Genomic DNA, 25,671 nt, shown 5'->3' with positions numbered 1-25,671 from the left:
TGAGCAGGTAGAATGCTGTAGCCTTTCTGAAGGTCAGTGTGGTTGTTCCACAAAAAGTTAAGTATATGGGGACAATAAGGTACTGCAACCTCATTATGGGTATGCCATTTGAAGATCTGAGAGCAGAGACATGAATGGACATTTACAAACTGGTGTTCGTGGATGCAGTAATCATGATTTACAAAGGGTGGAGATGACCTAAGGGTACACTGACTGAAGAACAGAATGGTGTACTGTGGTGTACGCATACAGCGAACATTGAGCAACTAAGAGAAGGAGTGAAGTGGTGAGACACACAACGAGGTGAATGGATCCTGTACACAGTATTTGAGTGAAGTACACCAGAAATAAAGGGAAACACTTTAATGCCTCACCAATATGGACTAACTACAATGTGTAAACTCAGAACTGAATCTTAGAACATAGCCTAACGTGGACATAATTATTGTAATAGTCCCTAGATTGTAACCTCTTACAGCAGTTAACTCTATTCCTGAATTGTAATGCCTATCTCTAAACTTTGAGATGCTGATCCCTTAGTGTATAACCTGATTGGTCTCTGGAACAATGCGTATCTCTGAAACACCTGAAACTCAGAGCTAGAGCTCGGCAGATATGAATGTCAGTATTAGTGCATATAGCCACTGCTAAAAAAAAAAAAAGCTGAAAAAGAGCCCAGACTTCAATTAGTGATATGAATGAAGCAGGTCTGGTTAAGACCAGGGCAAACTGGGCCAAAGGTTGAAACTGACTGTGTTTTAAAACTTCAACTTCCATATGAGACCAAGGGAAGAGAAGTCTATTTGGTACAGGATCTATATTTTCTAAACAGTCGGTTTGTTCAAACACCACAATTACACAGAACTTTGAATAGGAAGTGAGATACGGTAGGTTAGTATAGGCTAGAGTGAAATACTGACACACCCCAAAGTAATTTGGGCAGATAATAAAGAATATATTTACAGCCTCCCCCCCTCCCCCAGCCCTGAGGAGCTGGGGGAAGGTGCAGAAGTGTTGGACTTCCTCACCTGGACTGGTGTTGATATTGTCACAAACACTGGGACTGGCGGTTTGATGTGCCGAGCCCTCTATCATGGGACTTGCCCTTATGAAGCCCATTACTGCAAAGGAGAGGCTAAACTTGCATATAATTGTGCCTAAGAGTCTCCCCCTGAGTACCTCTTTGTTGCTCAGATGTGGCCCTCTCTCTGACTAAGCCATCTCAACAGGTGAACTCACTGCCCTCCCCCCTACATGGGACCCAACTCCCAGGGGTGTAAATCTCCCTGTCAATGCAGGACATGACTCCCAGGGATGAATCTGGACACGGCATCGTGAGACTGAGAGTATCTTCTTGACCAAAAGGGGGATGCAAAATGAGACGAAATAGTTTCAGTGGCTGAGAGATTTCAAATGGAGTCGAGAGGTCACTCTGGTGGACATTCTTATGCACTATACAGGTAACACCTCTTAGGTTTTAATGTATTGGAATAGCTAGAAGTAAACACCTGAAACTACCAAACTCCAACCCAGCAGTCTGGACTCCTGAAGATGATTATATAATAATGTAGATTAAAAGGGGTGACAGTGTGATTGTGAAAACCTTGTGGATCACACCCCCTTTATCTAGTGTATGGATGGATGAGTAGAAAAATGGGTATAAAAACTAAATGACAAACAGGGTGGGATGCGGGGATGGTTTAGGTGTTCTTTTTTCACTTTTATTTTTTATTCTTTTTCTAATTCTTTCTGATGTAAGGAAAATGTTCAGAAATAGATTGTGGTGATGAATGCATAACTATATGATCATACTGTGAACAGTTGATTGTAGATCATGGATGACTGTATGGTATGTGAATATATGTCAATAAAACTGAACTTAAAAAAAAAAAATCTGTGTCAACTGCTTAATATTGCCACTGCCTCAGGTGGCAGTAACAGTTGGGGCAAACAAGAAGCTCACCAGTATTAAAAAAAAGAAAAAAAAAAAAAGCTAGAGAATGAGATCCCCAGAGGCTTTGAAAAGTTCTGGTACATTCCTGGGAATCTAGAAGGCCACATGCACATGTAGCACTGTATACATGCTCAGTGAAGGTCTGAGAGGGCCCTTAGCTCTCAGCTCCAGCACACTGAGCAACATATAAAATGGATTATTACACCATGACCAAGTGGGATTTTCCCAGAAATGCAAGGCTAAGTCAACATACAAAAATCAATGTAATGAACCATATTAAATGCACAAAATAGAACAGTACCCACATGATCATCTCAACGTAGGCAGAAAAAGAATTCGACAAAATGCAACCCCTTTTCAGGGTAAAAACACTCAACAATCTAGAAATAGAAAGGAACTTCCTCAACCTGATAGCAGGCATCTATGAATATCCCACATGTACTATCACATCATACTTAATAGCAAAAGAAGATCAGGAACAAAGCCAAGGATGCCTGCTCCTACCACTTCTATTTAACATTCTAGTAGAGGTTCTAGTTGAGGCAATTAGAAAAGAAAAAGAAATTAAAAGCCTCCCAACACAAAGGAATAAGGAAAACTATTTCTATTTGCTGATGACATGATTTTGTATGTAGAAAATCCTACAGAATCGACTAAACATACTTCAAGAATTAATAAACAGTTCAGCAAGGGGGTAGGATACCAGATCGATACACAAAAATCAATTATATTCCTATACATCAGCAATGAAAATTCTGAAAATAAATTAATACATCTACATCTACAATAGCATCAACAAGAATAAAATACATCAGTATAAATTTAATAAAAGACATGCAAGGTTTGTAGATTGAAAACTACAAAACACTGTTGAAAGAAAATTAAAGAACACTTAAGTAAATATAAAGACATTGCTATGTTCATGGATTCAGGAGGCTTAATGTTGTTAAGATGGGAAAACTCCCCAAACTGATCTACATATTCAATGCAACAACTATCAAAACTTAAACTGTCATCGTTATTCAGAAATTGACAAACTGATCTAAATTTCATATGGAAATGCCAGGAGCCCCAATAGCTTAAACAATCTTGAAAAAGAAGAACAAATTGGAAAATCCACATAATCCAGTTTTAAAACTTAAAGAACTAATGTAATCATGAAAATGCGGTACTTGCCATAACAACAGACATATAGATCAATGGAACAGATTCTAGAGTCCAGAAATAAACCCTTACATTTACAGTTCATTGACATTTGACAAGGATGTCAAGCCAATTCAGTGAGGGAAAAAATAGTCTCTTCAACAAACGGTGCTGGGACAACTAGATTACACATGCAAAAGAATGAAGTTGGACCCCTACCTCAGACCATATATAAAAATTAACTCAAAATGGATTACAGACTTAAATGTTAAGGACTAAAACTATAAAGTCATTAGAAGAAAACATAAACATAAATATCTGTGATGTTGGATTAGACAACGGCTTCTTAGATATATGACAAAATATATGAGACAAAGAAAAAAATTGATAAATTGCCTACATTAAAATTAAAAACTTTTGCACTGCAAACTATACCATCTAGAAAGTAAAAGAGCAACCCAAGGAATTAGAGAAAATATTTGCAAATCATATATCTGATAAGTGGTTCTTATACAATATATAAAGAACACTTATAATTCAATAATGAAAGTCCAGATAATCTGATTTAAATGTGGGCAAACGGCAGACAGTGGTAGGCAGCTTTTCAGATGGCTCCCAAAGATCCCCACCTCCTGATATTGATGTTCTACATAATCTCCTTCCTTGAAAGTAGGCTAGATATAGTGACTTGTTTCTAACAAATTGTATTTTCGGATGTCAGTCCCAAGACTAGATGACAAAAAACTATGGCTTACATCTTGTTCTTTCTTGTTCTCTCTCACTTGTCTCGCTGAAGGAAGCCACCTGCCATGCTGTCAACTGCCCTCATGGAGCTATCTGTAATGCAAGCAACCAAGAGAGGCCTCTGTGCAATAATCAGAGAGGAACTGAGGCCCTCTGTCCAACAACCAATAAGGAACTGAATCCTTCCAATAGCCACATGAGTGAATTTGGAATTGGATCCTTCAATTAGTCCAGTATTCAGATGAGACCACAGCACTGACTGGTACTTTTCAGTCTTTTGAGAGACCCTAAGCCACAGCATCCAGCTAAGCAGCACCCATATTCCTGATCACAGAAGTTGTGAGATAATAAGTGTTGGTATTTTAAAGAGTTTTAAAAATGGGCAAGCGATCTGAATAGACATTTCTCCAAAAAAAGATACACAAATGGCCAATAAGCATTATTAGCAATTAGGAAAGTACAAATCAGCCACAATGAAATACCACTTCACACTCATTACGATAGCTACAATCATAAAGACATTCTGCAACGAGTGTTGGTGAGGATGTGGAGAAATGGGAACACTTTTGCAATGCTGATAGAAATACAAAATGGTGCTATCACTTAGAAAACAGTCTGGCAGTTAAACATAGAGCTACCATATGACCCAGAAATTCCACTCCTAGTTATAGATCCAAGAGAATTAAAAACACGTGTCTACATAAAATCTTATACATGGATATTCATAGCAGTAGTATTCATGATAGCCACAAGCAGAAACAACTCAAATGTCCATCAAATGATAAACAGATAAAAAAAAATCTGATATATTCAAAATATATGCTACATGCTCTATAAAATTGTAGGACAAAATATAAATAGGTATAAAAGTGCTGGAGAAAACATGGAGAAAGGGACGTACCTATCTACTGTTGATGAGGAGGCAGAATGGTGTAGCCTTTCTGGAGGTCAGTGTGGTGGTTCCACAAGAAGCTAAGTATGTGGGGGCCATAAGGTCCTGCAACCTCATTATGGGAATGAGGAATTGGAAGATCTGAGAGCAGAGATATGAATAGACATTTGCACACTAGTGTTTATGGAGGCAGTATTTATGATTTGCAATGGGTGGAGGTGGCCTAAGAGTACACTGACAGAGGAACAGAATGGTGACACATACAATGGAAATTGAGCAACTATGAGAAAGAGTGAAGCTGTGAGACATAGAGGTGAATGGATCCTGTAGACAGCATTTTGAGTGAAGTATGCCAGAAACAAAGGCAAACACCATAATGCCTCACCAATATGGACTAACTACAGTGTGTAAACTCAGAACTGAATCTTAGAACACAGCCTAACAAGGGAACAATTACTGTAATGGTCCCTAGATTGTAAGCTCTTACAGCAGTCAAATCTATTTCTGAATTGTAATGGCTGTCTCCAAACTCTGAGATGCTGATCCCTGTGTGTATAACCTCATTGGTCTCTGGCACATTGGGTATCTGTGTGACACGTGAAACGCAGAGCTAGAGCTCAGCAGATACGAATGTCAGTATAAGTGCATACAGCAACTGTAGGAAAAAAAAAAAAAAAAAAAAGTTGAAAAAGAGCCCAGACTTCCGTTAGAGATATGAATGAAGCAGATCTGGCTAAGACTAGGGCAAATCGGGCCAAAGGGTGAAGGCTGAAACTGACTGTGTGTTTAAAACTTCAACTTCCATGTGAGATCAAGGGAAGAGATATTCATTTGGTGGAGGATCTATATTTTCTAAACAGTATAACTTCTACAGTTTGCTCAAACACAACAATTACATGGAACTTTGAATAGGAAGTGAGATATGGTAGGACTGTATAGGTTAGAGTGAAATAGTGACACATCTCCAAGTAATTTGGGCAGAGAGTAAATATATATAAGCAGGGCCCCTGAGGAGCTGGGGGAAAATGCGGAAGTGTTGGACTTCCCCACCTGGACTGTTGCTGCTGTTCTCACAAACATTGGGACTGGCAGTTTGATGTGCCGAACCCTCTATCATGGTACTTGCCCTTATGAAGCTTGTTACTGCAAAGGAGAGACTAAACCTACTTATAATTGTGCCTAAGAGTCTTCCCCTGAGTACCTCTTTGTTGCTCAGATGTGGCCTCTCTCTCTAACTAAGCCACTTCAGCAGGTGAACTCACTGTCTGTCCCGCACCACCCCCCCATGTAAGACTTGACTCCCAGGGGTGTAAATCTCTCTGGCAACACAGGATATGACTCCAGGGAATGAATCTGGACCCAGCATCATGGGACTGAGAACATCTTCTTGACCAAAAGGGGGATGCAAAGTGAAATAGAATAAAGTTTCAGTGGCTGAGAGATTCCAAATGGAGTAGAGAGGTCACTCTGGTGGGCACTCTTACACACAATATAGATAACCCTTTACAGGTTCTAATGAATTGGAATAGCCAGCAGTAAATACCTGAAACTATCAAACTACAACCCAGAACCCTTGACTCTTGAAGATGATTGTGTAACAATGTTGCTTATGAGGGGTGACAATGTGATTGAGAAAGCCATGTGGATCACATTCCTCTTTTCCCAGTGTATGGATGGATGAGTAGAAAAACGGGGGTAAAAAAAAAAAAAACACTAAAGAAAGAATGGGGGGGACAATTTGGGTGTTCTGTTTTTACTCTTTTTTATTCCTGCTTTCACTTTTTCTGGTATAAGGAAAATGTTAAAAAAAAAATGATCAGGGTGATGAATGAACTATATGATGGTAATGTGATCAATGGATTATATACATTGGATGATTGTATGGTATTGAATACATCTTAATTAAAAAACAAAACAAAACAAAACAAAAATCTGATATATCCATACAATGGAATATCATTCAGCAATAAAAAAAAAGAAAGAAAGAAACTGATACATGTCACAACTTGGATGAACCTTGAAAAAACATTACATTAAGTGAGAGAAGCTAGTCATAAAAGAAAGGATATTGTATAATGTCATCTATATGAAATGTCCAGAACAGGCAAATATATAAAGGCAGAAAACAGATTGGTGATTGCTTAGGGTAGGGGTTAGAGGATGGAAAGTGACAGCTAATTGGTACAAGGTTTCTTTTAGGAGGAATGAAAATAAGATTGTGTTAATGGTTGCATAACCCTATGAATATACTAAAAATACTCTGAATTGTATACTGTAAATGTGAATTTTATCTTAATAAAACTGTTAAAAATAGAAAATTAATTTAAGAATACTTTTCTTATTAGTAACCAAAACATAAAGAATGTTATAAAGTTAAGATGTATTTAAAATGCTTCTTCTAGTGCTTTAACTTTAAAAGTAGCAACCCCCCTTAGCCTATTTTAAGTAGACCCCATAAATGAACAACAGTTTACAATGCTAAGTACAGTGAATACCAAGCTTTTACAGAAACACTTCCAGCTGTAAATGGTAGTTAAATAAACATAAGTGATTGCAAATCCTGTGAAATACCAACAAGTGCACAAAAAATTTACAAAAAAATAAAACAAGAAAGATGATGATTAAGGGACAGGAGAGAAGACAGCATGGAAAATAAATATGTCAGAACAAAATCTGCATCTTATCAGTCTATAATATACAATAACTTCCAAAACAAGACCTCACAGCATAACATGCTGTAATTTATGCTTTACAGTACTAACCACCCATTAAGATAATTTTGTCAAATTATATTAAATAGAAATAAACCAAAATTATTAAAGCAAAACCCATCAACACTGCTTGTGAACTATAATTTATAAGGAACTTAAATTGCCTCAAAATATACAACTATTCCGGCACAATGTGGCAATTTACTAGTTGTAAAAGTAATTAAAAATTCTTCAAATTTTAAAAATAAAAATTTGATTGGTAATCCAAATTTTAGATACCAATCAAGAGAAATACTACTATTAAACTCACTCTACCTTCTCCCTTCTATACATTCACCTACACTCCAATAATAATAAAAATCAATATTTATTTTTCTATTTTCAAATATCCATTGCAGACTGACAATATGTAGTGTTAGTAAGAATGCCAATTTGCAGGGTACTCACACACTACTAGCAAGACAGACACTGATGCAACCCTGTGATAATATTTAATCAAGCCAAAAACAAGCCCAGCAACTCAGTACATATCCCACTTCTAGGTACATTCCCCAGAACAGTGCCCCTCAAAGCATGTTCCATGGAATGCTGTCAGTCCCTGAACTGTTTTTACTAGACAGTGATAAAGTAAGTCCAGAAATTGAGAAAAGTGTTTAAAAACTTTTATAGCAATATGACAGTGAAATTTTATTTAAAAATTTGGGACTTGCATTTTGTGTGTCTTTCAAATTTCATTTTTCTAGTAATTCATTTTTACTGAATTTTACAAGTAAAAAAGTATTGATCTACAACAGATTAGAAACAAAAAACACCCAGTTCTCTACCACAAATAGGTTGAGAAGCACTGCCCTAAAGAAACTCTGACACATGTGCACAAGACTACTTCAAGAATACTCACTGCAGCAATCTTTTCAGTGAAAACCCCAAAGCCAGTGGGGAATGGAATAGTAAACAATAAAAATATATAATCTAATTTTCATGGCTCAAAATGGATGAATCTCAAAAATCACTGTCACGCAGTACCATGAAAAAGCAGTACAAAATATGGGCATGTACATGTGCGCAGAGTAAAAGCATAACAATCACAGACAAAAATGATAAATGCCAAATTCCAAATGGGTAGAACTTCTGAGGAAGAAGAGAGCTACACACAGAGTTGTCTATTTATAGTGTTCTCTTTTTATTAAAAAGCAAAGATCTATTACAGATAAGACAAAAGTGATAAGATTTGACAAAGGTAAGTGCAGGATACATGGGTATTGAACATCATTCTCTAAAACCTGTCAGTATGTTAGAAATATTTCTTTTAAAAACACAAAATATAAAAAGAGAAAAATGATAATAAATTTATAATAAGTGCTATGAAAGAAAAAAGGAATAGAGTTAATTACAAAAGATTAACTGAAGGGACTTAATTCAGATTGATGCATCAGGAAAGAACTCCCTGAAAAGTGACGTTTAGACTGAGAAGTGAAGGAACCACTGCGACCAGCCAGACTGGCCAACATTCATTTGGTGGCAATATAAACAGGAAAACAAGACTTGACTCAAGTTACATTTTGAACCTCAAACTGACCAGACATAATGACAGACAGGATGGGAGAGGGAGGTGGAGAAAGAGGCAAAATGTCACCCCACAGACAAGAAGCCCATGAGATCAGATAAACTTCTTAGAGATGAGTCTCAAATTTAATCCTGAATTTACTAGCTCCCACATGTCATTTTGGTTTATCTGTTTTAAGCAGACAACTTTGCTCAACCGTAACTGCCTGTTCTAACACAGAAATACTTGTTCCTCAAAGAAAAGCTCCTTCATGAATATTCATGTTTAATCCCCAAAGAAAAGTAACATGCAAAGAAAATTAATGGTCATCTTTTCATCAAATATGTAAGACCACTGAAACAATTAATAAAACTTAAGGAAAATAAAGTGTACCATCACATCTATTGAGGCTGGTATATTAAAGTTTTTAAGGATAGTCTAATTTAAAAAGAAAAACAAGATACACTTCATGAGACTTTCAGCTAAACAAAGTTCAGTTTGCTTTTTAACTTTCTCCAGACTATATATTATAATTTATATGAGAAGAAAATGACTATTTTAACTTACCATTCCACTGGAATTATTTATTCCATTCATATTAATTTTTGTTACAAATCTAACTGATGGAGGAGCTTCTGGGTATTTAGGTCCACATTCTACTTTCAGGCTATATATTCTGTTTTCATAATTTGTCTGCAAAGCAAAAAAAAAAAAAAGGGAGAACAATCAAAATTACAATGTCTAAAATAATAATGTCTAAACAGTAATAGAGGAAAAGAGAAGAATATAAATGTGTTTGATATGACTGTTTATGATCAAGAGTTTGCTTTTTTTACATTCACATTTATTTGATGTGTATTTTTAGGAAAAAAATGTAGCAAGCAAATCTAAAAGTAGGGATTTTGTAAAACTAAAATGATGCTATAAAGTAATATCAATATGATCAAAACTTGCTGTTCAGGGTACAAATAACAAATGAAAAGGAAAAAAAAATTTGCTAAAAAAGTTTACATTGTGGGGGGAGGGAGTACTTGATTTGTGCCACTCACAAGTAAAGATTTGTGTTTGTCCAGGAACTACAGAATACCATTGTCCCATAGTAACTGTTAATACTATCTCCTTTACATTCTCAATTAGGTCTGGTTGGATAATCACTATACAGTCACCCTACTTAAATGGCAACCAATAGCTTCTAGCAAAAGGGAAAACATATTATACCATCTTACAGCACAACATATTTCATGTCACCTATTACTTGTATTTACATTATTACTTTATTACTCTGTGATGCATTAAATTCCAATATATGAATTCAAAGACATAACAGTAAACTTTATGTTTATATATAATTTTAAAATAGAACTCCTTAATAATGAAGTTTTAATTATCATTACCATATTCTTTAAAAAGTCATTTTAAAGCTATCAGGTTAAAGCTCCTGAATTACTCAAGGCTTATTTTCATGCCTAAAATTAACTTTTCCTCTTCCTTATGGCTTTTGTTCACTTGGTTACTTATTAGTATACCAGTAAAATAGGAAAATGAAAAATAAATGAAAGTGATAAATTTAATACCTACTGGTCCTTGTATAAAATCAGGGAGAAGAAAAGAAGTTAATCAGTCATCCACACATTTTACTTACCCAAACTGAGTCACAGCTCCCTTTCCCATAAATAAGAGCTACTCCCCAATAGAAGTCATATTTGGGATATCAAACTACAATATAATTTTAAAAGTATGCAAGTCCTGTATATATACTATTAAATATTTCAATATTTTAAAAAAGAGCTGTATAAATCTCACCTAAGTTTAAAAACAAATATTAATAACATGCCTAGAACTTACATATATGTATTAAAAAAAGACTAAAAATATGTATTTTATGTATAAAAATATGTATAAAAGATACGTATTAAAAAAAAGACTAAAGTCAGATCTCAAGAAATCATCTAGTTTTGTGCTTCTCCAAGCTGGATGCACAGCAGATTATCTACAGAACTAGCATTAAAAAAAAAAAAAAAAAAAAGATTTGTTAGCCCCCAGAAATTCTGCAACGTTAAAAATACTCAAAGTATGTGTAACACCAGAATTCTCACACTTTACTGGTGGGAGTGGAAACACACTTTGGAAATAATTTCGCATTTTCCTATCAAGATAAACAAGCACAAACCTACCCTACGAGGCAGCAATTCCAACTCCTAGGCATTTATCCTAGAGAAATGAAAACTTAGGTAGGCAAAAAGACTTTATCCATGAGCAGAACTGATAAACACATTATGATATATTCATATAGTACAATACTACTTGGTAATAAAAAACAAAACTACTAAAGACATGCAACAACACAGATGAATCTCAGATTCTATGCTGATCAAAAGCAGCAGCCAGAAGCTTACACACTATATGATTCCACTTGTACAAAGTTCTGCAACAGGCAAAACTAATCTATAGTGGAAGAAACAGGGCTGGAGGTGGGAAAGGGAAGGGGAAATGGGATAAGAACTCTGCGGAGAGAGGGAAATGTTCTGTACCTTGTGTGGGTAATAAGATCATATAGATGGGTATACACACACACACATACATGCACTTTTGTCAAAACCCTTGGAAGATCTGTGCATTTCACTGTATATAAAGTACATCTCCATTTTTTAAGTTAAAATAAAAGCCTTCCAAGCTAGCCTATGATCTAAATTCAATGCTTAATGTAAACATCTAACTTTTGACACCTTTGATTAATTTTATGAGCTCTAAATTTAAATTAACAGCCAAGTATTTCTGTTGTCTAATGAAAGCAAGAGCAAAATAAAATAGAAAAGAGAGCAGTAAAAGGAATATTTACCAAGTATCTACTATAGTCAAGTACTTTCTTATTGTCTAATTATTTAATGCTCACAACTTCTAAAGATGAATCTAGTATTCTTATTTACACATGAGGAAACTAAACCTCTAATGCTCATAATTATTGCTTTGAAAAATTCAGCACAAAAAAATATAAATAGAAAAACAAATTTTCTAATCACATGTAAATCCAAATAAATACTGGAGAACATAAAAAACCAGGGCCCGCCGCCCCAAACTGCACGGCGAGTGGACGGCTTCCCCGGGAATTGGAAAGGGTGCGGACCGACCGAGACCTAGGGCATAAAGGCTCAAGAAGGGACTTCTGCATTCTAAAGAAAAGGCTCCTGTGGAAAAGTGTCTCAGAATCTTATTCTGAGAAAATGAAAATGAACACTTTGGAGAAGAGATGACACAGTTAGTGAGACAGATACAAGCAGGTAAGAGCAGATCAAGAAGCAATTGAGGAATCTCCCGCCCAAGAGCAGCTGGCAGTTACCCAAGAACTATATGAAACAGCGTTTTCGGGGTCTCCAGTAACCAGTCACACATTGGACTCAAGTTTGGAATTGGAGGAAAAGCTGAGATCGCAGCGAACATTAACCGTGTCCTGCCTGTTCCTTCTCGCCGCCCTCCACACCTTGCACGCCTCCGCCGGGGACCGGGCCCAGTCCCCCGCCTCGCCCTCGCCTCCGGGAAAGAGCCCCCGCCGCCGGTACCCTCCGAGCAACGCCGAGAGCCGAGGGTTCAGCAACCGGCCGCCCCCCCCCCCAGACAAATCAACTGCGACCGCACAGGAGAGGAAAAGCACCAATTCTAAAGGCCTCATAGGAGGGTCTCATTCTCAGGAAAACTCCATACCCTCCCAATGAGACCTGGGCCTCACTGGACTGAGAAAATCTGACTAGGGTCGACCATATCCAAGGAGACCCACTCACAAAAAGGTTACATAGAGGCAGAGCAAGAAACAGAAAAAACAAGAGGGGAAAAATTGTGATCAACTAAATAGAACCTAAGTTAGAGGTCTAGAATAAGTTGAACTGAATAACAGAGGCCAGAGAACAAAGCCAACCAACAAGAAAACCACTAGGTAAAAGACAGAAAACAAGCTCCAAAATAAACTAATCAAGAGAATCAGATGCCTAGACAACTTAAGATAACAAGCCATACCAGGAAACACGAAAACATGGACCAGCCAAAGGAACAAACTAATAGCTCAGCTGAGACACAGGAGTGGAGGCAACTAATGCTAAATAAATTTGATGAAATGAAGGAAGATATAGCAAAAGAGCTGAAGGATATAAAGAAGACACTGGCTGACCATAAAGAAGAATTCATAAACTTAAAAAAACAAATGGCAGAACTCATGGGAATGAAGGCCACAATGGAGGAGATGAAAAACACAATGGAGGGACACAACAGTAGATTTGCACAGGCAGAAGAAAGGATCAGTGAACTGGAAGACAGGTCATTCGAATTCATACACACAAAAGAACAGCTGGTGAAAAAAATGGAAAAATATGAGCAGGGTCTTAGGGAGCTGAGTGACAACATGAAACGCACAAATATACGTGTTATGGGTATCCCAGAAGGAGAAGAGAAGGGAAAAGGGGCAGAAAGAGTAATAGAAGATATATTCACTGAAAATTTCCCAACTCTTATAAAAGACAGAAAATTAGAGATTCAAGAAGTACAACGTACCCCAAATAGAATAGATCCCAATAGACCTACTCCAAGACACTTACTGGTCAGATTGTCCAATGTCAAAGACAAAGAGAGGATTCTGAAAGCAGCAAGAGAAAAGCAATCCATCACATACAAGGGAAAGTCAATAAGACTATGTACAGATTTCTCTGCAGAAACCATGGAGGCAAGAAGACAGTGGCATGATATATTTAAGATACTGAAAGAGAAAAACTGCCAACCAAGAATTCTATATCCAGCAAAACTTTCCTTCAAAAATGAGGGAGAGATTAAAACATTTTCAGACAAACAGACACTGACAGAGTTTGTGAATAAGAGACCAGCACTACAAGAAATACTAAAGGGAGTGCTACAGGCTGATAGGAAAAGACAGGAGAGAGAGAGTTGGAGAAGAGTGCAGAAATGAAGATTATCAGGAAAGGTAAAAAGAGAGGAAAAAATAAGATATGACATATAAATTCCAAAAAACAAAATGGTAGTAGAAAGTACTGCCCTTACAGTAATAACACTAAATGTAAATGGATTAAACTCCCCAATAAAAAGACACAGACTGGCAGAATGGATTAAAAAACAGGACCCATCTATATGCTGTCTACAAGAAACTCACTTTAGACACAAGGACAAACATAGACTGAAAGTGAAAGGTTGGAAAAAGATATTTCATGCAAACAACAACCAGAAAAAAGCGGGAGTAGCTATATTAATATCAGACAAGTTAGACTTCAAAAGTGAAACAATTAAAAGAGACAAAGAAGGACACTATATATTAATAAAAGGGTCAATTCATCAAGAAAACATAACAGTCATAAATATTTATGCACCAAACCAGAATGCCCCAAAATTCATGAGGCAAACACTGCGATCACTGAAAGGAGAAATAGATACCTCTACAATAATAGTTGGAGACTTCAATACACCACTCTCATCAATGGATAGAACATCTAGACAGAGGATCACTAAAGAAACAGAGATGTTGAATTGTATGATAAATGAACTAGACTTGACAGACATTTATAGAACACTACACCCAACAACAGCAGGATACACTTTTTTCTCAAGTGCTCATGGAACATTCTCTAGGATAGACCACATGTTGGGTCACAAAGCAAGTCTCAACAAATTTAAAAATATTGATATTATACAAAACACTTTCTCAGACCACAATGGAATGAAGTTGGAAATAAATAAAAGGCAGAAGGTCATAAAATTCACAAACATATGGAGGCTAAACAACACCCTCTTAGAAAACCAGTGGGTAAAGGAAGAAATTACAAGAGAAATTAGTAAATACCTCGAGGCAAATGACAATGAAAACACAACTTATCAAAACTTATGGGATGCAGCAAAGGCGGTGCTGAGAGGGAAATTTATTGCCCTAAATGCCTATATTAAAAGAGAAGAGAGAGCAAAAATTGAAGAGTTAACTGCTCACCTGGAGGAATTAGAGAAAGAACAGCAAACTAACCCCAAAGCAAGCAGAAGGGAAGAAATAACAAAGATTAGAGCAGAAATAAATGCAATTGAGAACAGGAAAACAATAGAGAGAATCAACAAAACCAGAAGTTGGTTCTTTGAGAAAATCAATAAAATCGATGGACCACTGGCTAGGCTAACAAAAAAAAAGAGAGAGCAGATGCAAATAAATGCAATCAGAAATGGGAAAGGAAATATAACTACCGACCCTGCAGAAATTAAGGAGATAATGAGAAGATACTATGAGCAACTATATGCTAATAAACTAGACAACTTAGATGAAATGGACAACTTCCTAGAAAAGCATAAACAACCAACATTAACTCAAGAAGAAATAGATGACCTCAACAAACCAATCACAAGTAAAGAGATTGAGTCAGTCATCAAAAAGCTCCCAAAAAGGAAAAGCCCAGGACCAGATGGTTTCACATGTGAATTCTACCAAGCATTCAAGAACGAATTAGTACCAATCCTGCTCAATCTCTTCAAAAAAATTGAAGAAGAGGGAAAGCTACCTAACTCTTTCTATGAAGCCAACATCACCCTAATACCAAAACCAGGCAAAGATACTACAAAAAAAGAAAATTATAGACCAATTTCTTTAATGAATATAGATGCAAAAATCCTCAACAAAATACTCGCAAATCGAATCCAGCAGCACATTAAAAGAATTATACACCACGACCAGGTGGGATTTATTCCAGGTATGCAAGGCTGGTTCAACACAAGAAAATCAATTAATGTAATACACCACATCAATAAATCAAAGCAGAAGAACCACATGATCATCTCGATTGATGCAGAAAAGGCATTTGACAAAATTCAACATCCTTTCCTGATGAAAACACTTCAAAGGATAGGAATAGAAGGGAACTTTTTCAACATGATAAAGGCAATATATGAAAAACCCACAGCTAACATCACACTCAATGGGGAGAGACTGAAAGCTTTTCCTCTAAGAACAGGAACAAGACAGGGATGCCCACTATCACCATTGCTATTCAACATTGTGCTGGAAGTTCTAGCTAGAGCAATTAGGCAAGAAAAAGAAATAAAAGGCATCCAAATTGGAGAGGAAGAAGTAAAACTTTCCCTATTTGCAGATGACATGATTCTATATGTAGGAAATCCGGAAAAATCTACAGCAAAGCTACTACAACTAGTCAATGAATACAGCAAAGTAGCAGGCTACAAGATCAACACGCAAAAATCTGTAGTGTTCCTATACACAAGTAATGTGCAACAAGAGGAGGAAATCAAGAAAAAAATCCCATTTACAATAGCAACCAAAAGAATCAAGTATTTAGGAATAAACTTAACCAAGGACACAAAAGACCTTTACATCGAAAACTATAAGAAACTGCTAAAAGAAATTGAACAAGACCTGAAAAAATGGAAGAACATTCCATGTTCATGGATTGGAAGACTAAATATAGTTAAGATGGCAATTTTACCTAAACTGATTTACAGATTCAATGCAATACCAGTTCAAATCCCAACAACTTACTTTAAAGAAATAGAAAAACCAATAACTAAATTTATTTGGAAGGATAAGGTGCCCCGAATAGCCAAAAATGTCTTGAGAAAGACGAATGAAGTGGGAGGTCTCACACTACCTGACTTTGAAGCATATTACAAAGCTACAGTGCTCAAAACAGCATGGTACTGGCATAAGGACAGATATACTGATCAATGGAATCGAATTGAGTGTTCAGAAGTAGACCCTCACATCTATGGACAACTGATCTTTGATAAGGCAGTGAAGCCAAAGCAACTGGGAAAGAGCAGCCTGTTCAATAAATGGTGTTTGGAGAACTGGATATCCATTTCCAAAAGAATGAAAGAGGATGTCCATCTCACACCTTATTCCAAAATTAACTCAAAGTGGATCAAAGACCTAAACATTAGCACCAAGACCATAAAACTCTTAGAAGAAAATGTAGGACAGTATCTTAGAGATCTTGTGAAAGGAGGTGGTTTCTTAGACCTCACACCCAAGGCACGAGCAACCAAAGAACAAATAGACAAATGGGATCTCCTCAAAATTAAACACTTTTGTACATCAAAGGACTTTGTCAGAAAAGTCAAAAGGCAACCTACACAATGGGAGATGATATTTGGAAACCACATATCAGATAAGGGTTTAATATCCCGAATATATAAAGCAATCCTGCATCTCAATAACAGAAAGACAAACAATCCAATTAAAAAATGGGCAAAAGACATGAACAGACATTTTTCTGAAGAGGAAATACAAATGGCTCAAAAGCACATGAAAAAATGCTCAACTTCACTGGCTATTAAGGAAATGCAAATCAAAACCACAATGAGATATCATCTCACACCTACCAGAATGGCCATTATCCAAAAAACAGAAAATGACAAGTGCTGGAGAGGATGTGGAGAAAGAGGCACACTTATTCATTGTTGGTGGGAATGTAGAATGGTGCAACCACTCTGGAAGACAGTATGGAGGTTCCTCAGGAAGCTAAATATAGATTTGCCATATGACCCAGCTATTCCATTGCTGGGTATATACTCAGAGGAACTGAAACTTAAGACACAGACAGACATTTGTAGACCAATGTTTATTGCAGCATTATTCACAATTGCCAAGAGATGGAAACAGCCCAAATGTCCATCAAAGGACGAGTGGATAAACAAACTGTGGTATATACACATGATGGAATATTATGCAGCTGTAAGACAGAACAAAGACATGGATCATGTAATAATGTGGCTGAACCTTGAGGACATTATGTTGAGTGAAGTTAGCCAGAAACAAAAGGACAGATTCTGTATGGTCTCACTAATATGAACAGATATTAATGAACAAACTTTGGGAGTTAAAAGCTGACAAACAGGCGACCAGGAGATAGAAAGAGGGCAGAGATCAGCCATTTGATGCTGAAGGACTACAGAATGTTTAGGATTGATCGCATAGATCCAGAAATAGATAGCATAATGCTGTGTGATGGTAGCACGGTATTGTAAGTACACTGAACAAAGATGTCTGTGAGTAAAGCTGAAAGAGGTTGGATAGGAGAATGTATGACACCAGAGGTAACGATAGATGATAAAGACTGGGACTGTATAACGTGGCAAAAACTGGAGTGGCCAATGACTGTTACTAAATATACAAATATAAAAATGTTTTTGCATGTGGGAAAGCAAATGAATGTCAACCATGTAGAAATTTGAAAAAGGGATGGTATTCAGGAAAAAACATAATCAAAGCAAACTGGAGTCTATGGTCAACAGTAACATTGTAATATACCTCCATTAAATGTAACAAAGGCAATATGCCATTGCTAAATGTATATGAGAAAGGGATATAGGGGAGTAATATGGGATTCTTGGTAGTGGTGTTATTTGCTGTCCTTAGTAGTATATTGTATTGTATGACATGTTATTTTTCTTTTTAACATTTTTTCTTATTGCTAAAAAAAAAAAAAAAAAATAGATTGGGGTGTTGAATGTATAACTATATGATGGTACTGTGAACAGTTGATTGTACACCATAGATGATTGTATGGTATGTGAATATGTTTCAGTAAAACTGAATTTAATTAAAAAAAAAAAAAAAAAAAAAAAAAAAAAAAAAACCAGGGAGCATAAATCATGTATAAAAAAATCAAAATAAAAAACATGTAACCATTCTAAAGAGAAACAACTGGGATCAGCCACCAACCCCTGCACAGTTTTATTAACAGGCAACTAGAATGAGCACTGCAACCAGCAATCTTCACCCAGACTTAAACCAGCCCCCTTCCATTACTATGTACTCACTACACACACCTCCCCACACATCCTGTACATGCCCCCTTGCCCATGCACACCCCACATGCCTCATACATGTCCCTCAAACATCACACTCCTGCCTGCACATGCCCCCCCCCATATGCCTGCATCCTCTGCACACACCCACACAAACCTGCATACACACACTGCACATACCCTGCACCCAGCCCAGCAAAAGAGACAAATGGAGAGAGTCACACCCAGGAGAAAACCATCAGATGGTGAACAGAAACTGGCTCAGAAAAGAATACTGGCCTTTAAAGGCTATTCCCTTCCCCACCTCTTCCTAGCACCCAAAATAAGAGAGGACTCCAAGACAGCCCCGGCGCAGAGAATCAAGGACCCACTAGAAGGAGGCAGCAGGGCAGCAGGCAGTGATCCCTGAGCAAGGAAAAAGGGACTGGAGAATGAGTTAGAGGGAGAGGAGCCGCAGAGGAGCAGCCTTCCTCCCCGGCTCAGCGCCCTGATGTTCCCTGAGGAGTCCTGTCGGTGACCCCACTTGGGTAAGAAGCAAGCAGGGCTGCTGCTCTCCCACAGATGGGGACTGTGCTACCAGACAGCCCACGAGACTCCTGAAGAGCTCACCCACAGCCCCAAGACATTCTTAACATTTGAAGTCCTTTGGAGGCAATGGCTGAAGAAAAGCGGAACACTTTGAAATTTAAGCCCCACCAAGTTCATGAATTATAAGCACTATTTACCAAACAGACCATGGCAATACTCACCACAGACAGTGAAAATCAAGGTTTTATTACAATACCAAGTTATAAAACACATCAAGGAGTCTATCAATGTTTTATTGCTTTCCTAAAATGTCTTATAGAAAAATGGGAGGTGGGGACAGAGTCCTGTTAGTAGTATGCATGGAATTTACAAACAAATACTTGAAAATATCATAAGACATACATTAATTCCTTCTCTGAAGTTAACATGGCTAATTACCTAATCCATTTTTATTTTGTAATCAAAAAGAAATTTAAACTCTACCCAAAAGCAAAACAGTTGAAATGCTCTCATGATAAGGTAGTGACCAACATATGAAACTTCAAATTTGCATTCTTTTTCAGCAAGTCAAAGATAGTATATAGTACATATTTTAAAGACTGATGGTGGCAAGTGAAGTAAATGGGACCTTGATTAAAAAATGCAGTGTAGAAAAAGCATTCCCAATCTAGAAAAAAGAAATAGTAAAAATAAGACTTCATATACTTGAGAAAGACTAGTACAATGGACTTGCTGCCATTAACAATATTAGAAAATATGTAAGAATCATAAACTTTTCCATTTATTTCATGATGAAGAAATTGAGGCCTATAATGATTACATGGCATGTCAGAGAGCAAATAGCAATGTGTACTCAATAAAAATCAATTTAGAAATCTCAGTTACATTCAAGTGAGTTAATAACACATTACATCAAAGTAAACTATTTGCTCTTCCCAAATATCCCCTTCATTTCCTCACCTTTTCTCCTCTCTATCTGGAATGTCCTCCATCCCCATCACCACCTTCTGAAATCCTACCAGTCAGTCCTGTAAGGCTCATTCCAAAGGCAACTTCCTCCAATTTTCAGCCTTCCTCAATTATTCCAGCTAGAAGAAACATATTCTGAAGTCCCATAGTGAACTTTCTCTGCCATAGTTAGCATGTCATTTGTATATGTTTTTTCTCCTTTACTAAACTGCAAGCACCATAATAGCAACTACCATATCAATCTTTTCCCCCCAATCCTCCAGATAATCAAGCACTATACCCTGCGCACAGAGAACATCAGTAAGAACATACAAAATAAATAAAAACGGAAGAATAATTTCGGTTAGAAATTATAATTATTTATGTTAATATCAAAATTATCAAATAAATTGCTTACTCTAAAATTACAATAAATATTAATAGAAAAAATAAAGAAAGTATAGCACTGACCCTTGGTGGCCCAATAATCATGCCTGTCCACCTTGTAAGTGTCATATCTTCATCATCTTCAAGGCCCCAGCTAACAGTACCATCGCCTACTCCTTTCTGTCCTTCTTCAAGTTCTTCCAACAAGCGAAAATTACGAGGAACTTTAACTCCTATACAAAAGAATGTCAATATAAATGTAAAAAGCTCATAATTATAAGAGCTATACATATTCAAATTCAGCTTTTTTCAATGTAACTTTTACAAATTATTCGCCAAAAAAGACAAAATTCTCTTGATAAACATTCTGCCCCAGAAAACACTGAGTCTAAAAACTCCTCAAAATGAAAGTGCTAAAGAAAATACCGTACCAGACATTAATAGCTGTGTAGAACATGTACACAAATTCTTAATTGATCGAGTTTACACTGATATAAAGCAATCATAAAGAAATGATTGTGAAATGAGTATTTTCCCTCACTGAGGTTTCTGTTCCTACCAAGCACACTCCATGGATTAAACAGGCATGATCATAAAGTTCATAAACCTAAATTTCATCAATATTCTGTAAAGAATTCTAAAGAATAAAATTATTTTCCACCTTAGAAATGCACAATAAGGTACTGTTTTTCAAGAATGCTGAAGCAGGTCTGTCCCTGTCCAGTCTGCCTTTTTCCCTCTCTCACCCCAAACGAATAAATGAGTCCTACCACTGCCTAGACAACAGCATCACCTGGGGAGTTACCTGAATGGAGAACACATTTCCTGTGTATTCCAAACAGTTTCCTAAAACACTCACTTCCTTGCCTAAACTAGCAAATTTTCATAATCCCTTAACCCTCTTACTCCTCCACTCCACCACATTTAAACCTCAATCACTCCTTAGTTTATACTAAAATCTTAACACAGAAATCTTCCTCTCTGCCTAGAATCTCCTATCCTTTCACAGTTCCCACTTTGTTCTCATGGAATCCAGTTTTTTCCATCTTTTGCCCTCCAATTCCTCAAATCCAATCATAATCTTTCCTCAGATTACTGACCTGGCCTTCTACCTAAGAATGGCCTCTATGGTCTTCCATGTTCTTAATAGAGTCCCCCAACCCCACTGCACAGCTCCTATTTAAAATGTGTCCATTCCCTCAGAATCTTCTTTCCTTCCTCCCTCTCTCTCTTACACACACATACAAATTATGAGTCAGAAAAAAAAACTGACATCTGATGAAAAGCAGTTGTCATTTTGTGTAATTTCCCTCTCCTGCTGAAGCCAAAATATCTCTTTCATTTACTAATTCAAAATAATCTTTCCGGACCTAATAATCCTGTAAGTATTGCAATTAAACATACAGACACACACACACACACACACAAAACCTAGCTACTTTGTGCGTCTGCTTCATTTTAAAATGCTTGAAAATTGTGGGTTACAGAAATGGAGCTATTATAAATCACAATAACAAGTGTAGTCATTATTATAACTACCAGATTAAAAACCATTTGTTTGGTACCTATCTCATCTAATCCTAAAAACATCCATTTTACAGTTGTGGAAAGGGAAGTTTAGAGGAGGTGGCAGATCCAGTATTAAAATCCAGGTTTTAGACCAAGTCACTCTTTCAACCATTCCCAGTGGTACTGAGCAGACCTAGGGGTCAGTCTGCCCAAGTTTAGCTCTCAGTTCAGCTGCCCACTTGATGTGTGATCCTAGGCTCAGTTTTCTTATCCACAAAACTGGAACGATAGTTTCTACCTCATAGGATCACTGTGAAAAATAAACACAGTAATCCATCATAAACACAATAATATCAACTATTTAGCTTCTGTACTCACAGAATTACATAAGCCTTCTGTTCACCTAATGTAGAGTACTCACTGGAAATTTTACCCTAAGCTATAAATTTCTATTCATGTAACACTGGGACAATCTGCTTTCTTTTCTTTTCCTGTAGATACATAGTCATGATCACCACAATATATTGCTTACTGAACTGCTTTTGAAAGCAATCTTTAAGAGCTTGATTGCCCTTGCCATTATAAAGACATTCCCCACAAGAATAATTCTAAATTTGCATTGAATTTCTTTGCCTCCTTTTTATCACCAATTCAGTCAGGTGACTTTTAGGAGCCTCCAAAACTACAAATAATGTAAATTATGTTTCTTTTTAACTAAATGCTAAAGTGACAAACCTAACTACTGCTAAAATGTATACCATCCCTCTATAGAGCATTTTGGGAAAACAGTTCAGATTAACAGATCAATTATTGGTAATCCTAATATTTAAAACACAGCTATTCTGTATGAGACTCAAAACCAAAATAAATAGTAAGTTATGCTTTTAAATTCAGGGCTAGAGTACTCTAGCTTTATTTCATCCAACTACAAATGCCTATGGAAAGAAAGCCAAAAGATGGGGATATTGCTTTGTAAATGCTGTTGTGTATGCATGAGCTATCCCCTGCATTTCTTGCCATCTATGAGCCTTTTTCTGCAGTTCTTCTTGTCTTTTTCCTGCATATGTATGTATTGTGTGTGTGTGCTGTTTGCTTTTAAATAGCTTTAAATATTTTAATCCCTTTAGTCTGGGACCTTCATTAAAGGACCAAAAAAAAAAAAAAAAAGAAAAAAAAAAATAGCCCAGTCACCCACCCCTATCGTTTTAGGGGCAACTCTTTAAAAATACTAATAATTTTTAAGTCGAGAAGAACCTCAGAGATCATCCAGTCCAAAACTCAACACTTTAAAGGAAAGAAAATACCACGAAAGGTGAGGTGATTATCCTAAGAACACACAACTACTAGTCACGACCAAACCAAGACAAGAAGAACTCAGGTCTCCAAGCTTCTGATACTCCAGTCTCACAGTGAACCTCCACTATTGAGCTACCAGATCAAAAACAGTTATAATATTTATATAAGCAAAATCATGTATGCTAACAACCTAGGAAACATACTTCCAGTTTTTAAACTGAAGGACATCAGATTCTTAGTTACTTCCCATGATTCAAAAATAAAGGGATAAAGACTGTCTAATAAATAGTAGGAGAGTGAGTCCTACTATGCTACGCTTATTAGGAACATAGATTTTCCCATTTTAACTCAAACTTTTACATTTTCAAATCACAAGAAAAAAGCATAAATAGGACCTTGAATACTGCTAAACCTACCTGTCTACATAAATATATGAAAAAATGAGAGTAAAGCATATTTAATGTCAGTTTGCAGCAAACCATCTAAATTAAGAAGGTTCTACAATAACACTTAAAAAAAAAAAAGTCACAAGTGGTAGCATGCCAGAGAAATGTAGGCTCCAGTTCCAGCTGTGTAACCTGGGATCTATTCCTCATTGCTAAATGGAAATACATCTACTCTGTAGGATGGGTGTGAGGGAAATATGGGGAAACAATGAGTACTATGTCTTTAATAAGGGGTCTGATAATTTCACACAAACTCAAAAAGCATAAAATAAATCAAATTCATACCACTACTGCAGTTTATCTCCACTACCCACATAACCTATCCAACACCAGAAGAGTTATGCAGTTTAACAGTGTTCTAAATAGTAATACTGGCTGATAGTGACCAGTCTGAGATGTACAACCCCCCCCAAAAAAAAATCTAGAAATAATCATTATTAATATTTTGGTGTATTTCTTTTCAGATTATTTTCTATAAATACTATTTTGGTTTGCACGTATTTTTTAAAATGAGATCCTATTAATCATAATTTTGTAACACCTTTTTTCTCCACTGATAAAAACATTTCTATGTGAAAATAATCAAGTATCTTTTTAAAAGGCCCTAGTGGACAATGCTATTTTAAAATATTAGTTTTGCTGGGGAACAGGGCAGGGAGATCTCACTGTACATTCTTTCACCTATTTGACCATGTGAATGAATACCTACTCAGAAAGTACCTGTAGGAACCAAACAAACTATTTTTCCATCTTAACTGTTTTCAAAGCCCATTTGACCCAGGTCTGCTATGGGTCCCTTTATTCTTTTCCCCACTGCCAAATATATTTGTGGGGTTAAGAAAGACGCTGCCTGTGACATATGTATGTTCGAGATGATGGGACTGTCCAGACTTCAAACACATGTTGGGGGTGTGCAAATGGCTTACCTGACCCCCTACAGTTCTTTGACACATGGGTTTCTGTCCCTCTCCAACAAACCTGAGGGATACCTTGTTAAGATGGAATGGGTGAAAAGTACTGCCCATAATTTTAGCTCTATGGTTCCTGTCCCACTCTGGAAGGTCCAAGTTCCTCTCAAACCTTCAACTTAGTTAAAAACACCTTCAAGAAAGATGATATGGTCAATACAAATAATCAAAATAAAAAGACAGAGGAGACAAATCTAGAACAACTAACCAAAGACGTCCATTCAAATCCCCTAAATAATTTCAATGAGTTAGTTGAAGAGATAACAGATAACAAGAAAATACTAGAGAACATAAAGAATTTGAAAGAATAAACAGGAAAATAGCAGATCATACAGAAATGAAAGATACAGTAGATCAAATTAAAAATACAGTAGAGACACAAAACAGCAGATTTGAGGAGGCAGAAGAAACGTAAAGTGAACTAGAGGACACACCAACTGAATTCAAACACACAAAAGAGCAAATGGTGAAAAAGTGGAAAATTTTGAGATGGATCTCCGGGAAATAATGGACAACACAAAGCACACAAATATAAGACTCACTGGGGGAATAGAAAAGGCAGAGCAAACTTCTCCCCCATGGAATAACTAGAGAAAAGGCAGAAAATGACTGGGACAGTGGTTCCAGAGTACAAGCGATCAGAGAAAGAAGCCTACAATATATAGTGAAGACCTAATTGAAAAAGTGGAGAAATTACGACTGAAAGGACAAGGTGAGTTTATTCAATCATAACTCCCCCCAGGCCTGGCAGCTACATGCAGCCCAGAACAGGAGAGGAAGGAGCTCTGCACTCCTGCACTCCCTTCTCAG

The 25,671-nt window shown here is 36.7% G+C and overlaps 1 protein-coding gene across 1 annotated transcript in view; it reads right to left on the bottom strand.

Annotated features, from left to right (window-relative positions):
- Positions 1–25,671, bottom strand: part of UBE2V2 (ubiquitin conjugating enzyme E2 V2) — a 74,687-nt gene that overhangs the window by 5,263 nt on the left and 43,753 nt on the right. The window contains exons 2-3 of the mRNA XM_037802940.1: positions 20,727–20,875; positions 9,555–9,680 (exon numbers count right to left, since the gene is read on the bottom strand). Coding sequence (XP_037658868.1) covers positions 9,555–9,680; positions 20,727–20,875 — 275 coding nt within the window. The remainder of the gene's footprint in view (positions 1–9,554; positions 9,681–20,726; positions 20,876–25,671) is intronic.

Source organism: Choloepus didactylus, chromosome 14 (assembly GCF_015220235.1).
Source record: "Choloepus didactylus isolate mChoDid1 chromosome 14, mChoDid1.pri, whole genome shotgun sequence".
Taxonomy (NCBI): Eukaryota; Metazoa; Chordata; class Mammalia; order Pilosa; family Megalonychidae; genus Choloepus; species Choloepus didactylus.
The sequence above is the reverse complement of the archived record's forward strand: the minus strand, read 5'-3'. Positions and strand labels throughout refer to the sequence as shown.